At 65.6% G+C, this 13,970-nt stretch overlaps 1 protein-coding gene across 5 annotated transcripts in view; it reads right to left on the reverse strand.

Annotated features, from left to right (window-relative positions):
- Nucleotides 1–13,970, reverse strand: part of HUWE1 (HECT, UBA and WWE domain containing E3 ubiquitin protein ligase 1) — a 58,780-nt gene that overhangs the window by 10,999 nt on the left and 33,811 nt on the right. For 4 of the 5 annotated variants that reach the window (XM_043501496.1, XM_043501494.1, XM_043501497.1 and 1 more), the window contains 33 exons: nucleotides 13,691–13,907; nucleotides 13,054–13,176; nucleotides 12,514–12,748; nucleotides 11,859–12,089; nucleotides 11,529–11,651; nucleotides 11,319–11,414; nucleotides 10,930–11,199; nucleotides 10,640–10,792; nucleotides 9,855–9,982; nucleotides 9,544–9,625; nucleotides 8,990–9,166; nucleotides 8,742–8,901; nucleotides 8,096–8,454; nucleotides 7,573–7,768; nucleotides 7,175–7,342; nucleotides 6,918–7,063; nucleotides 6,735–6,801; nucleotides 6,353–6,567; nucleotides 6,006–6,220; nucleotides 5,288–5,470; nucleotides 4,953–5,125; nucleotides 4,522–4,670; nucleotides 4,354–4,429; nucleotides 3,842–3,940; nucleotides 3,482–3,615; nucleotides 3,160–3,331; nucleotides 2,523–2,751; nucleotides 2,233–2,411; nucleotides 2,051–2,140; nucleotides 1,816–1,970; nucleotides 1,498–1,543; nucleotides 422–688; nucleotides 18–270 (listed from right to left, as the gene is read on the reverse strand). In XM_043501496.1, the coding sequence (XP_043357431.1) occupies nucleotides 18–270; nucleotides 422–688; nucleotides 1,498–1,543; nucleotides 1,816–1,970; nucleotides 2,051–2,140; nucleotides 2,233–2,411; nucleotides 2,523–2,751; nucleotides 3,160–3,331; nucleotides 3,482–3,615; nucleotides 3,842–3,940; nucleotides 4,354–4,429; nucleotides 4,522–4,670; nucleotides 4,953–5,125; nucleotides 5,288–5,470; nucleotides 6,006–6,220; nucleotides 6,353–6,567; nucleotides 6,735–6,801; nucleotides 6,918–7,063; nucleotides 7,175–7,342; nucleotides 7,573–7,768; nucleotides 8,096–8,454; nucleotides 8,742–8,901; nucleotides 8,990–9,166; nucleotides 9,544–9,625; nucleotides 9,855–9,982; nucleotides 10,640–10,792; nucleotides 10,930–11,199; nucleotides 11,319–11,414; nucleotides 11,529–11,651; nucleotides 11,859–12,089; nucleotides 12,514–12,748; nucleotides 13,054–13,176; nucleotides 13,691–13,907 (5,566 nt within the window). The remainder of the gene's footprint in view (nucleotides 1–17; nucleotides 271–421; nucleotides 689–1,497; nucleotides 1,544–1,815; nucleotides 1,971–2,050; nucleotides 2,141–2,232; nucleotides 2,412–2,522; nucleotides 2,752–3,159; nucleotides 3,332–3,481; nucleotides 3,616–3,841; nucleotides 3,941–4,353; nucleotides 4,430–4,521; nucleotides 4,671–4,952; nucleotides 5,126–5,287; nucleotides 5,471–6,005; nucleotides 6,221–6,352; nucleotides 6,568–6,734; nucleotides 6,802–6,917; nucleotides 7,064–7,174; nucleotides 7,343–7,572; nucleotides 7,769–8,095; nucleotides 8,455–8,741; nucleotides 8,902–8,989; nucleotides 9,167–9,543; nucleotides 9,626–9,854; nucleotides 9,983–10,639; nucleotides 10,793–10,929; nucleotides 11,200–11,318; nucleotides 11,415–11,528; nucleotides 11,652–11,858; nucleotides 12,090–12,513; nucleotides 12,749–13,053; nucleotides 13,177–13,690; nucleotides 13,908–13,970) is intronic. The other variant, XM_038381216.2, reaches the window with a different exon arrangement.

Genomic DNA, 13,970 nt, shown 5'->3' on the forward strand with positions numbered 1-13,970 from the left:
CACACCCTGCCCCATACCTGTCCTCCCCTTGCTGGCTGGCGTCGGCCAGGCTGTCGCTGCCGGCCTGGCCCTCAGGGTGCCGCTGAGCCGACTCTGCCCCGTGGGCACCGTGGGCAGGAGGCTCTGCCCCGCCGGGCACAGTGCCCTCCCCGACGCCCTCCTCCAGGCTGCAGGAGGCCAGGCTGCTGGTGTCCATGGGCGAGCCCTCCAGCTGGCTGCTAACGGCTGTCAGGGCATCCGAGTCCTCTGCCCTCTCTGGGGACAGTGAGGCTGGGGGGAGAAATGGGGGTGAGTCAGAGTGATCCCAAAGGGGAAACTGAGGCAGAGAGAGGAGAAGGATGCCTTCCCAAAGTCAGCCAGTGACCCAGCCAGGATAGAACCAGGCATCCTGGCTCCCAGTCCCGCAATCTCCCCCACTTACTGATGGTAGGGGCGGGAGACAGCTCCATTTGGGTGGCCTCTGCATCGGCACTGGACCTTCCCGGCCCCAAGTCCTCCTGCTCGGCCGGCACCAGCAGCTGGCGTGAGGCGTCGGTGCTGGGCTGCCCGGTGAGCTCCGGGGGCAGCTCCCCACCTGCTGTTGCTGGCTGCGGGGTCTCCAGAGTGACCAACGTCTGCTTGGGGCCAGCGGAGGGGCCCTCGGTGGTGGGCGGGGTGGCAGGAAAGCCGTCAGTCCGGCTGGCCACATCTGGGGCGGGGAGGGAGGGTGGGTGAGATGGGGCTTAGATGGGACACCCTACTCCTGGGCCACACCAGCCCCTCCACACCTTGATCCCTGCTCCCCTGCCACAGCTGGAAGAGAACCCAGGAGTCCTGGCTGCCAGCCCACCAGGCTCCTCCTCCTGCTGGTGGGGGCCCGGCGCTGGGGAAAGTAGTAAGTTGTATCGTTATCTCTGATTGGGGCACGAATCCTGACCCCACAACAATACAACGTACTACCTCATCCTGGCGGGGGCTGCACTGAGGGGGCTGGGTCTGCCCCCCATCTGACACCCACATGCTGCAGGGGCTGGATGCACCCCCGGGGGCCCTCCCACTTCCCCGCATCTCACACACACATGTGGCTCGGCAGGATGCACAGACAGCTTGTTTCATAGTCCTATGGAGACCCATGATTGAGGGCAGGACCCCCTGTGCTCCCACCATCAGCCCCCACTCCCTTCCCAAAGCCATGAGAGAACCCAGGCATCCTGGCCCCCCATGCTCTATCCCTACACACCATTCCCCCCCCCCATGCTCCCAGAGCCAGGAGAGAACCCAGGCGTCCTGGCTCCCAGCCCCCCGCCCCTTGAGCTTGGGGAGACGGCGGTTCCTGGCTCCTGCTCGCAGTGCTGAGGGTGACCCCGCGGGAAAGACAGTAGACTGTATAGTTATCTCCGAGACTGGGTGTGACCCTAAAACTATACAATCTACTACCTCATCCCCCAGGGCCTCGGGGCGCTGCTGGGCCCAGCCTGGGACGGAGGGGGAAGTGGGGGTGACGGGCGGGGCAGTTACCTGAGAGAGACTGCTCGGTGGCGGTGTTAGGTGTGGGCACCGCCCCCTGGAAAGCAAACGAGGAATAGAATGGAGTTAGGAGAGGGGAATACAGCCTGGACCCTCTAGGGGTGCCAGCTGGCTGGGGGGAGCCGGGAATGGGGCCTGTCCCCTCTGAGGGGGCGCTGGCTGGCCCAGGGGGACAGGGAAAGGGACACGGGGCCTGACCCCTCTAGGTGGCTCTGGCTACAATCCAGCCCAGGCCGGCAGGGAACGGTTAATTCTCCGCCAGCCCTTTAAGCCCTCAAGGGCCAGACAAACTCAGCAACAGCTCCCCACCTGGGCGTTCTGCTCCTTCCCATCCTTCTCCTCCTTGGCTTTGTCCATGGCTTTGGCCTCCTCCTCGGCCAGCTGCTTACGGCGCTTCTCCCTGCGCTCCTCCAGCTCCTCATCCCGCAGCACCTCCAGGTGATTAACGATAGGAACCTTCACCACTGCCAGGAAGAAGAGCCATGGTTAGGAGGCTGGACCAGGAGGGGGCAGGGCCGGGTGGGAGGGGGGCCACGAGGCTCACCTGAGACGCAGTCATGCATGCTCTCTGCGTCCAGCACCTTGCACTCCTCGGTCCAGCGCGTCAGGGCGGTAGGAATGCTAGAGAGGGTTCCTGCAGAGGGAAGAGGGAGGGTAAGGAGGCTGGCTCAGAGCTGGCAACCCCCAAGGGCCAGGCCCGGCCCCCTGGTGCCCTGGGGCACTCACCTGCTTGGCTGGTGGCCGTGCTCTGGTCATGGAAGAAGTCGTCCAGCAGCTCGTCGTCTGAGCGGGCAATGATGTGGACGTCATCGTTCCCCACCAGGAGACGGGCGCGGCCCCGGCTCTGCAGTGGGAGGCTGCTGCTCAGTTGGAGGATGTCGGCTGCGGCCGAGGGACCCAGCAACCTGAGGGGGGGAGGGGAAGAGCGGTTATGGTACTTCTCTGGCACAGAGATGCAGCTACCTCTGGGGCGGAGCAGCTGGGCCCCCAGCCAGGCGGGAGCGAGTGCGTCTCACCTCTGCAGGATGAGGGGGGGGTTGGGCTGCCGGGTGCCGGGGTAGTGCACGTGGATCGTGTGGCCAGTGTTGGCCGTCAGCTGGCGCAGTGTCCGCTGGCTCCGCCCGATGCCCTGGGCCAGGCGGGTGGTGGAGGAGCCGCTGCCGAGGGTCAGGGAGCCATGGTCCGCATGCCGCACCATGAGCGGGTGGGTGGCCGGGATGTTTCCTGGGGAGGGGGGGATATCCGCTGGGGGGAGGGGAGAGGAGAAGAGACAAGTTACCAGCTGCCTGGGCAAGCCCTATCCAGGCTGGGCTAGCCCAAGGCCACAAAGAGCCCCTGCAGAGCAGCCCACGCCACCTGCTGTGGGGTGCCGATGCACCATGGGGCTCAGGGGCCTGGCAGGAATTGGCCAAGAGCCTGGGGTCCCACCCACCTCACGGCTGAGAACCTGGGGACCCCACCCCGAGCTCTGGGACTGAAAGCCTGGGGACTGCAGCCCACCCAACCCCCGGGCTGAGCCGACTCCACCCCGAGCCCTGCACTCTGGGGGCTGAGAAACCTGGCCACCTTCTCTGACTGGCTGTCCTGCCCCCAGTGCAGGGCTGGGAGAGAACCTTGGCATCCGGGCACCCAGCAAGCCCCCCGTCTCCTTACTGGCACTGGAGAACATGTTGTCAAACTCGATGATGAGGTCGTCCTCGCGGTCGAAGCGCTCGAAGCGCACGAGGGGCGAGGCGTTCATGTCGGGGTAATCCTCGTCCAGCTCCATCTCCGAGCCATCATCGTCTTCCTCCTCCTCCTCCCCCTCCTCGCCTTCCTCGTCATCCTGCCAGAGCACAGCCTGCTTACAGCCAGCCCCCGGCCCGGAGCCGGGAGAGAACCCAAGAGTCCTGGCTCCCAGCCCCCCACCCTAAGCATGAGACCCCACTTCCCTCTCAGAGCCAGGGGTGATGCCAGCTGCTGGCCCCCGCCTCACCTGATCATCTTCATCTTCTTCCTCTTCCTCCTCCTCCTCATCCTGACTGTCATCCTCATCCTCATTACTGCCGCTGCTGTCTTCCTCCTGCGTGTGCTCCTCCTCATCTTCGGGGTCCAGGATGTTCATCGAGTCTGGGGACAGTACGGGGGGACCCACAGGTCAGCCCTGCCCTTTGCCAGCCCCCTGGCTCTAACCACTAGACCCCACTCCCCTCCCAGAGCCCAGAGAGAACCCAGGAGTCCGGGCTCCTTTCAGACCACACAGCCCACGTGTTTCCCAGGTTGCAGCTCAGCTTCTGGTTTCTCCTGCAGTGCCCCACACTGGCCACCGGGGGCAGCATTGCAGGTTAACCCTTACCTTCCCGGTTGGCCTGGAGGGTGGAGCCCTGGCTCAGGTTGGAGGGGGCCTCGTCCATCAGCACGTCCTCTGGGGCATCTTCCTCCCCGCTGCGGCTCACTGTGGTGGGAGGGAGGGGGTGAGGGAGGCCCTGCAGGTGGCTACACGTGCAGTGCTGGCCAGCCCTCGTCTCCGTCTCCGGGGCCATAGGGTGAGGCAGGGAAGGGGGGGCGAGTTCAGCCCCCCAGGCTCCTGACCGAGATCCCCCTCTACATGGGCCCCCCATCCGCTGACAGTATCAGAGCAGGGGCCCTGCCCCTGCTCAAGATAAGGGCCAGGCCCCCTCGCTCTAACCACTGGACCCCATTCCCCTCCCAGAGCTGGGGAGGGAACCTAGGAGTCCCGACTCCCAGAGCAGCAAGTAACCCACCAGGCCCTGCTTCGTCCTCAGATACCCTCTTCTGGGCTATGCCCCAGCAGGTCCCGCCCAAGACCCAGCACGCACCCCTCGGTGCCTGCCCCCCAGCCCTCACCGATGATGGTGCTGTTCCCAGGGCCGCCATCCCGCTCCAGCAGCTCATCTATCAGGTCCTCCAGCTCATTCTCCACCTGCAGGGGCAGAGGGGTGGTAGGTGGGGGCCAGGCCGGTAGTGATGCCCCATCCTGGCGCCCCCCTCCTGGCTCTCTGGCTGGCCCCTCACCTGCATCTCCTGGGTGCTGAGCACCTCGGGTTGCCCAGCGATCACCACCGCGTCGCCCTCCGCCTCCCCGTCCATGATGTCGCCGTCGGCCACCTCCGCCTGGCCTGCGTCCTGGTCCTCCTCGTGGGCACCCGCCTCTCCTGGCTCCCCTGGGGGCACAGTGCGATCAGGGGACAGCCCACGGATGGGGAGAGGGCATGAGGCTTCTGGGGCGCAGGGATCCTGGGAGCATGGGGAGGGGCGCAGGCTGGGGGAAGTTGGCAGCAGGTGACAAGGGGAGGAATCCCAGCAGCAGGGGGAGGCGGGAGGGAGCAGGCCGGGAGCTCACAGGCTGCAGGCAAGGGGAGGGATCCCGGCAGCAGGGGGAGGTGGGAGAGAGCAGGCCGGGGACAGAGACCATGGGTGAGGGGAGGGATCCTGGCCCCACGTACCCACGTCCTGCTGGTTGCTGTTGGCGTCGCGGGCAGCGCCCTGAGCCTCGCCCTCCGCCTTGCTCTTGCTGGCCGTGCTCTTGCTGCCGAAGAGGCTGCTGGGCTGGTTGACAATGCGCGACAGCGTCTCCAGGGGCTTCAGTGCCGCGTTCACGGTGTTGGCCATGTTGGGGCTGGGGGGCAGAGTCTCCATTAGCCCCCGCTCCCCTCCCAGAGCTGGGAGAGAACCCAGGAGTCCTGGTGCCCAGCTCTCCCTGCTCCAACCACCAGCCCCCACTCCCCTCCCAGAGCCAGGAGAGAACCCAGGCGTCCTGGCTCCCAGACCCCGGCTGCACCTGGAGAGGTCAAGGCTGTGGGGGACCCGGGCCAGGTCGCTGACCAGCCCCTTCTTGAGGAAGAGGCGGATGATGTTGTTCATGCCATTGTGCTGGGTCTTGGCGGCCGCGCTGCTGTAGAAGCTGGAGGTGGAGGGGCAGGACTCCATGATGGTGCTGATGATGCACATCACGGCCTGCAGCCTGGAGAGGGAGAGGACGGGTCAGCACCGCACCATCCCTACGCTGGAACCACCCCCAACGCATCTGGACAGGCACTGGTGTCTGCACTGGGAGATCACCCCCAGCGAAGCACTGGTGTCAGCAGTGGGATACTCAGATATGTTCTTCCCAACAGTCAAGGGAGGGCTGTTCTTCTCCTGCCACACAGACCCTTGCCCCTCACTGGGGCGCAGCTGGTGAAGCACCAATCGCCCAGAGCTCCCAAAAAGGGGACTTGACACCCCTCTGAGGTACATCAAGGCAGATCCCCCTGCCCCACCCCCCAAGCAACTGGCTCAGGCTCTCAGCACACTCCAGCAGCATCAGCCTTTTAAAAGCTTTTCTCCCCAACCATCAGGGCCAGAAACTGGAAGAGGGGATTTGGGAGCCACTGTATCATCCCAGGAGCCATGGCCTTTACCAGGTCCTCGAGCCCTGATTCCTGACCCAGCCTGTTAGACCCCCACTCCTCTCCCCAAGCTGAGCAGAGAACCCAGGGCTGCCAGCCCCCACTCACCTGGCGTGTTTCTCCGTGCTCTCTGCCATGGCCAGTGCCCGGCCCAACGCAGCCTTCACCTCGTTCACCAGCGCCACCTGGGCATCCGTGCCACTGCCTGCCGCAGCCAGGCTGGCAAGGAAGAGGCGGGCCAGTGCGGGGGTGTCCTTGTCCTCCACGTTCTGGGTGTGGGGCAGCAGGTGGTCCAGAACAAAGGCCAACACACTGCAGTCCTGCCGGGACATGGGGAGGGGTGAGTGGGTCTCCACGCCACACCCCAGAACCCTGGCACCAAGCCCCCCCCCAGCTCTATCCCCTCAGACCCCACTGCCCTCCCAGAGCTGGCAGGTGTCCGGGCTGCCCCTCACCTCCTTGATGAGCTCAGACTGGCCCACAGTATAGCTGTAGTTGGCGATGAGCGTGGCGATGCCCACGTAGGAGCGCACCAGCTCAGCCAGCAGGCGCAGGATGGTGGAGGTAGGCATGAGCGGCTTGCTGCCCTTGGCCTTCTGCTTGCCCTCCTCTGTCGCCTTGTCTCCCTCCTTGTCCTTCCGGCCCTCCCGCAACTCCTCGGGGGTAGAGGCTGCGGGTGGGGGGGGAAGATGGGTTAGGTGGGGGGTGCACAGAAAGGAGTCTTCAGGGAACCTGGTGCCAGCAGAGATCCCCAAGGGGTGGTTGAGGGAAGGATCTTGGGGACCCCCAGCAGTATTGGGGTACAGGGGGTCCCCTAGCCCAGGAAGTCACCGTTACCTTCTCCTTGGGGGGTCCCAGATGGTGGCGTCTCAGCGGCTGCTCCGTCCGCGCTGAACACCTGGGCCTGGGAAAGGAGAGGAGCGGTAAGCGCCCGGTCACCTTGGTGTGGAGTAACCCCCCACCCCCACATCTCAGGCCCTGCCCCCCCTCCCTGCCCTGGCGCCGCCCGGCTGGACTCACGGTGATGGCGAAGCCGCTCTGCGAGTCGAAGTCGCTGCCCTGGCGGGTGAGGGAGCGGTACTGCTGGTACACATCGTCGCCCACGTCCGACAGCAGCTGGCTCACCTCCTGGCTGGCCGTGCCCAGCTTGGTCTCGCTCTTCTCAGCTGCGGAGAGTGGGGCAGGGTGAGACACGGCTCGGCCGGCCCAGAGCGCTGGCCCACGGGGAGCCTGGGAGAGTGTGTCTGTGTGTGTGTGGGGGGGGGGGGCGCGGCTACCTTCATCAGGGGCATGGTAGGCGGCCAGCGCGTTCAGCATGTCGTAGATCACCTCCTTGATGGGGTCGGGGATGATGGGCAGAGCCGACGGCTTCACCGGTGTCGTCTTCACCAGCTGCACCGCATTGGGGCCTTTGATCCGCAGGTTCTCAAACTCGTCGTCCGATGCTCCCGAAGGGAGAGAAAGGGAAGCAAAATAGAACCCAGGAGTCCTGGCCCCCAGCCCTAACCAGTAGACCCCACCCACTCCCCTCCCAGAGCCCGGTAGAACCCAGGAGTCCTGGCTCCCAGACCCCTGCTCTAACCCACTAGAGCCCGGGAGAGAACCCAGGCATCCTGGGTTCCAGGCCTGCCCGGTCCGGGTGGGGGGAGCCGGGGGGTGTCTGTACCCCACTTACCGGTGCCTGAGCCGCGGGGGGCAGGCAGAGCGATGCGGATGCAGCTGTTGGCCACCTCGGTGAAGATCTCAGGGTTGCGACAGGCGGCCGGGCCCAGCACACGCAGGATGTAGTTGATCTCGCGAGAGCCCAGGCTGCCTGACACCACCCCGGAAGTGGTGCTGCCTGCACCGCTGGTGGCCGCCGAGCGCACCACCTGCATGGGGACAGGCCACAATGCAGCAGCTGAGGGGTGGGAGCGGGGGCCGGGCCAGGGGCACCCACCTTCTCCCTGGCATGGCCTAGGAGCTCATGGAGTGACAGAGGCCGAGGCTAGGAGCACCCACCATCTCCTCAGGGTGGCCCAGGGGCCCATGAGGTGACAGGGACGGGGCTGGGAGCACCTACCATCTCCCCAGTGAAGCCCAGGGCCTGTGCAGTGCCAGGCAGCACCCACCATCTCCCAGGGGACCCCACGCAGTGCCAGGGGGGCAGGGCCAAGAGCACCATGGGGGTCCCCAGTGTCCCAGCCAGCAGCACCCACCTTCTCCATGGTGTGGCGCAGGGTGCAGGGCTCCTCGATGATGTGCCGGAAGAGCAGGGTGACCAGGGGCGTGAAGCCGTTGAAGCCGGAGCTCTGGGTCAGGCCAAGGATCATGCGGGTGCTGCGCAGCTCGGCGAACATCAGGGCGTATTTGTGGTGGCGCGTCAGGCGAAGGCAGAGGCGCAGGGTGGCGTGCAGCGTGTCGGGGTCCACCGGCACCCCCAGCATGCTCACGCAGGCCCGGATCAGCACCGTCACCATCTCCTCCGGCAGCCCCTCGATCAGGATCTCAGCCGCCTTTGGCTCCTCAGGGGCCGCCTCCTTCTCAGGGGGCAGGGGCTCCGCGGGCACTGGGGCCTCTGGGGGGCAGAGCACATTGGGGATGGCAGCTGCCCCTCACTCCCGATCCGCAGCCCCAGCCAGTGTGGCCCGGGCGCCCCCACTCCCGACCCACAGCCCCCCTGCCAGCCCAGCCTGGGCTCCCCCAGTGGTCCCCATTCCCAATCTACAGCCCCAGCCAGTCCGGCCCTGGGCTCCCCTCCCTGCAGCTCTACCAGTGCCCCCCACTACCAACCCGTAGCCCCTGCTAGCCAGGCCTGGGCTCCCCACTCTACCCGCAGCCCCGCCACCAGCCTGAGGGGCATACCATTTGCCTTCTCCTCCTTGGCTTTGCCCTCCGTTTCTTTGGCCTCCTCCAGGGTCTTCTCCAGCTCCTGCCCGTTGCTCTCCTTGGCTCCCTTCCCAAGCCGGGGCACCCGCAGCAGTGTCAGCATCACCGGGCGCCGGTTACCCGTCTCCTCATTCACCTGGCAGGGGAAGCAGAGGGGTCAGCATGGGGTCGGTGGGCCTGGATTTCCCCGCCAGCCGGGGGACCCTGGGGAACTCTCTCCGTACCTGCACCATGGTGGTGAACTGCACAGTGTAGCGCCGGCGGCCGGCGGTGAAGCGCACACTGGTCTCGCCTGCCTTCCAGGCCGTGTCGATGGTGCTGTTGTTGCTGGCACTGTAGCTACACCAGCGGCCCGAGCGGTCGTCAAACCAGCGCCAGTTGTTCCCGTTGGCCTGGAGGTACTGGGGGGGCAGAGAACCCAGCGTCTCTCAGAGCCCAGCAGATCGGGGGGGTGGGGGCCTTGCCTCTCCTGGGATCCTTCCATGCCCCTCCAGGCCTGCGCTCCCTCCAGCCCCCTGGCCTGTGCTCCCTCACAGCCGCCCGGATCCCCCCAGGCCTGTGGCACCCCCAGCAGCCCAGATCCCTCCACCCACCTGGCCTGCTCTTCCCCTCCACTCCCAGCCACCTGGATCCTCCCACCTTCAGGCCTGCTCTACCGCCGCCACCTGCTGCCGGGATCCCTCCCTGATCCCCTCAGCCTTTCTCCTTGCCCGGTGGCCGAGCAGAGAGGGAGGCGACAGGCACAGATCCCCCTGGGCAGAGCCGACAAGGCCTGTACCTTGTTCATCTGGGCTCTCCTCTTGGACGAGATGGCCGTCTTCTCGTAAAAGTCAATGAGCAGCAACACTGGGGTGATCCACCTGGGGCAGGGAGGGAAGGGCGGTCAGTCCCATGGAATGGGCCAGGTCTGTCCCCTCTAGGGTGCGCCAGTCCCGATCTGGCCCCACGGCAGGGACTGGCTGACTCAAGGGGGTGGGGAATGGGGCGTGGATTTGCAGGGTCTGAGCAGCACCCCAGGTCAGTCCCTTGGGGACCCTGTCCCGTTTGCCCAAGATGTGAGGAGGCTCAGGGCACCCACTAGGCCCTTACTTGGGGGTCTGCACCTCCTTCTGCTCCTTAGCGGCCTGGAGGCAGGGCTGCACCACCTCCAGCAGCTTGATCAGTACATTAAGGACACCGCTCGACTCCACCACACGGGCACACGGCAGCTTCAGCTCCTGCATGGGGCACATGAGAGATGCGAGATGGGGCCAGTGGGTTGGCACCCCCGGGACAGCATCACCCCCTGCTAGAGGGGACAAGTGCTGCTTGGAATGGTCTGTGCTCGATTTAGGAAGCCCAGACGTGCCTCAGTTTCCCCAACGTTTTGCACGGCAGGCACTGGGGGTTCCCCAGCTGCAAGAGGCTGGCTGAAGCTGACCCCAAGACGACAACAAACCAGGCCCCAGAGGGAGGGCAATTCCCCTGCCCTGGAGCAGTGGCAGGTAGCAGATGGGGAGTCTCCTTGGCAGTTGATGGAGGGCGGCTGGCTCTGGGCTGTGCTACCCCCCAGGCTTCCTGCACTGCGGGTAATACCAGTTGGGTCCCTGCGGAGGGTCCCAGCTCTCCCGGGAGCCTGGCTCGGTGGGGCCTGCTGGGCAGAGCATGGGTTGGGAGGGAGCCGGAGGACCGGAGCCCAGGGGCTCAATCTGAGGCGGCTGGAGGCCATGGGGCCAGCCCTGGATGGGGGGGAGTGCCCCCCTGGGGGAGCCCCTCCTTGGGAGTCAGGACTCCTTTGTTCTCCCCCAGCTCTGGGGGAGCAGTGGTGTCTAGTGGTTAGAGCAACAGGGCCATGAGCCCGGACTCTGGGTTCTTCCCCAGCACCGCGGCCTCACCTCGAATAGCAGGGTGAGCAGCAGGATGCGGGTGGCCAGGTTGGCGGCCTGGGGCAGCGTTGCCATCTGGCTGATCCACTCCGAGACCGTCTTCGTGTCGCTGGTGGTGAGGGGCAGGGCCGCCTTGATGAGCACATCAGCCGCTTCCCACACCTGGGGAAGGAGGGGGACACAGGCAAGGGTCAGACCCAGGGACCCAGGCCCCCCAAGTGACCACGCCCAGGACCCCCCTCCATGGGTACCGGCCCTGGCCAGATGCCTGCAGTCTGGCCAGGGGCAGGGCTCCTCACCTGCTTGACCACTTGCTTGAGAATGGTGTCGCGGTAGGGGGCGCCGTTGCGCTTGACGGCCGTCATGATGAGGTCGCAGACGCGGTACACGGTGTCCGGCAGCTCGTCCAGTAGCTGGGAGCAGCCGGGCAGCATGGCGTCCGTGAAGCCGTGCAGCTCGGCCGGGTCCAGCGGCTGCGCGTCCTCGAACTTCTCCAGGCACTTGACCTCCTCCTCCTCCTGCTTCTCCCGCGCCTTGCGCTCCTCTTCCTCCTTCCGGCAGGCTGCCTCCTGCACCGGGGGTGGGGGCATGGGGTGAGATCTGCCCGCCTGCCGCCTCTCCCCCCAGCACTGTCAGGTCCACGGCACCCCACAGCCCCTGCTATCCTAGCCCTGGGCGGGTCCATTACCTCCGGGGACTCGGCCCGCTGCTCCATGGGGATATCCTGGCCCAGCGACATGGCGATGGCTCGCATCATCTGGTCCTCCTCTGACATGCTCAGGTCCTGCAGGACAAGCCACGGGGCAGTTCAGGGGTGGGCGCCAGGCAGCCCCAAAGGGAGCTGGGGGGCAGAGCGGCTGGGCAGGGGGGACCCAGAGCCGGGCCAGAGGGTGCTTACCCGTACGACCCCACCCACGAGCGGCGGCGGGTGGGTCAGGAGGTACTCGGTGGCCTGCTCCATGGTGCTGGTGTTCAGCAGGGCCTCCATGGCATGTTCCCGTGTGAAACCCATGTCCATCAGCTGGGAGAGGGAGGCGAGCCTCAGCAGGGGCAGAGAGAGAACCCAGGCGTCCGGGATCCCAGCTCCCCACCACTCCCCTCCCTGAGCCAGGAGAGAACCCAGGCATCCTGGCTCCCAACCCCCTCACTCCCAACTCCCCTCCCAGAGCCAGGAGAGAACCCAGCCCAGGCTCCCAGCCCCCGTGCCCTGGCATCAACCCCTACCTACCTGCTGCAGCTGCTGCTGGTTGACCTGGGGCTCACGCCGGGCTCCACCCTCCTCCTGCCCTGCCTCCTCCTCACCACGCGCCCCCTCCTTCTCCTTTCCCAGGCGCTCGCGGATGAGGGGCTCGCCCCGCAGAATGTGGCAAAGGATGGCTAGCATGGACTCTGCCATGCGCCCCCCGTACACTTTCAGGGGCTTGCGGTTCCATAGGTTCTTGATGCAGGTGAAGGCTGCCTGCGGGGCAGAAGGGGTTAGTGGCACCTCCACTGGTGTCAACAGTGGGATCCCCCCCACTGCTGGTGCCCACAGTGGGATCCCCCCCAACACCAGCCGGAACTGCTGTTGTTAGCAGTGGGATCCCCCATATATCCCCTCACCCAAGAGGCACAGCATCTGACCTGACATGCTCTCTCCAGACCATTTCTTGAGTGGGGCTGACAGGGCCCCATGGCAGTGAGTGGTGGGGGGCAGGGAGCCTCACCCCTTCAGCAGCAGGAAGTATCCCCCGTACCCCCAATGGTGCCACAACACATGCCCACCCCCAGTAGCTGGGGCATAAGACCTGGTGCCATCTCCTCATGCAACTACCCCCTGGCACGCCAGAGACTGAGCAATGAGCCTGGTGGGGGACAGGTCATCAGCCGGCCTCAGCACCCACCTTCTGAGTCACCACCAGGAAGCGCAGGGCACTGAACTGTGGGTAGTTCTGCCCGCCCGGCAGCTTGGTGGGCAGAGCATGGGGTGACTCCAGCACCGTGCTGGGGTTCACCATCTTCTCCACCAGCATGAGCCAGGCGTCCAGGAACTCCCCCGTCCCGTCCGGCAGGTCCGGGTGCTCCAGCCCCTCAGCCACGGGGACCTTGCCCCCCATGGAGAGGGCCCAGTTGAAGGTCCTGGGGTGGGGGAAGAAGAGGGGGAGACAGACAGACAGAGAGAGAGAGGGGAGAAAAGCAGGTTAATGGTCTGCTGGCCTCTGCTTCGTTTCAGGCTGGGATCCCCCCACACTCAGGGGAGCAGAACCCAGGCATCCTGGCTCCCAGCCCCCCTGCTCAAACCACTAGACCCCACTCCCCCTCCCAGCCCCCCGGCACCATGGACGGAACCCAGACATCCCAGCCCCCCTGCTCCAACCACTAGATCCCACTCCCCCTGGCACCCGGGACAGGAGTCAGGCATGCGGGCTGCCCGGGACACTCACTCAAAGAGGGCATTGTGGCCGCCAGAGCAGAGGAATTTCTGCAGCATGAGGTGGTAGGGGTACTTGCGCTCGTCGAACAGCATGGGCGACGTGAACCCCACGGAGCAGATGAAGAACGTCAGCCTGTGGGGGGCGGGAGAGAATCAGCCCCACGGTGGGGAGCTGAAGACAGTCCCAGACCCCCCTTGCCGGGCAGACCAGAGCCATCTCCCTTCCAGCCCCCGCACCCACGCCCTCCCCCAACACACAACCCTGTGACAGTCTATACCATTATGTTCACCACCTTGCGAACCTGAGAAGTACTATTTGAAAAGTCAATCTGCTGAACATCATTGCCATGGTGAAACAGGTGCAGTAACACTGCACATGAAGTTGAGAGATTCTTATTGAAACAGGCTGTAATTCTAAGTAATGCCCGGCCATCAGACACAGCCTCACACCCAAAAGAGCCGGCTTGTCGCTTGCACCCCAGCTAGGGGTGACCACTGGCCTCTGCCTCCCCTCTCCCTGCTGGTGACACCAGTGAACACTTGAAGGATACTGAACTAAGGGGGAGGGGGTCCCAGGCTGGACGGAGCCCCAACCTGTGACGTGTACCGAGCGCGTGGGGAGACAAAAGCTCCTGCTTTTCACTCACCGGAAGCGGGGTGTGGGGGTGTAGGGCGGGGGCTGCCAGGAGAGCCCCTTGGTCAGCAGCTTGGTGAGGGCCGAGGCAGTGGAGCGGGCAGCCGGCGTGGGGGCGGTGGTGGTGCTGGCAGCGTGGTGGCTCCGTCTCTGGCGCACCGGGGAGCCCACACACAGCTTCACCAGCAGCCCAAACAGCTCGGCCAAAGCGCGGCCCAGCCGGGATGAGGCTGGGGAGGGCATGGAGTGAAGGTGAGCAGGCAGCCAACACTGGGCATTACCCAAGGCCCAGA

Source organism: Dermochelys coriacea, chromosome 23 (genome assembly GCF_009764565.3).
Source record: "Dermochelys coriacea isolate rDerCor1 chromosome 23, rDerCor1.pri.v4, whole genome shotgun sequence".
In the NCBI taxonomy this organism is placed as follows: domain Eukaryota; kingdom Metazoa; phylum Chordata; order Testudines; family Dermochelyidae; genus Dermochelys; species Dermochelys coriacea.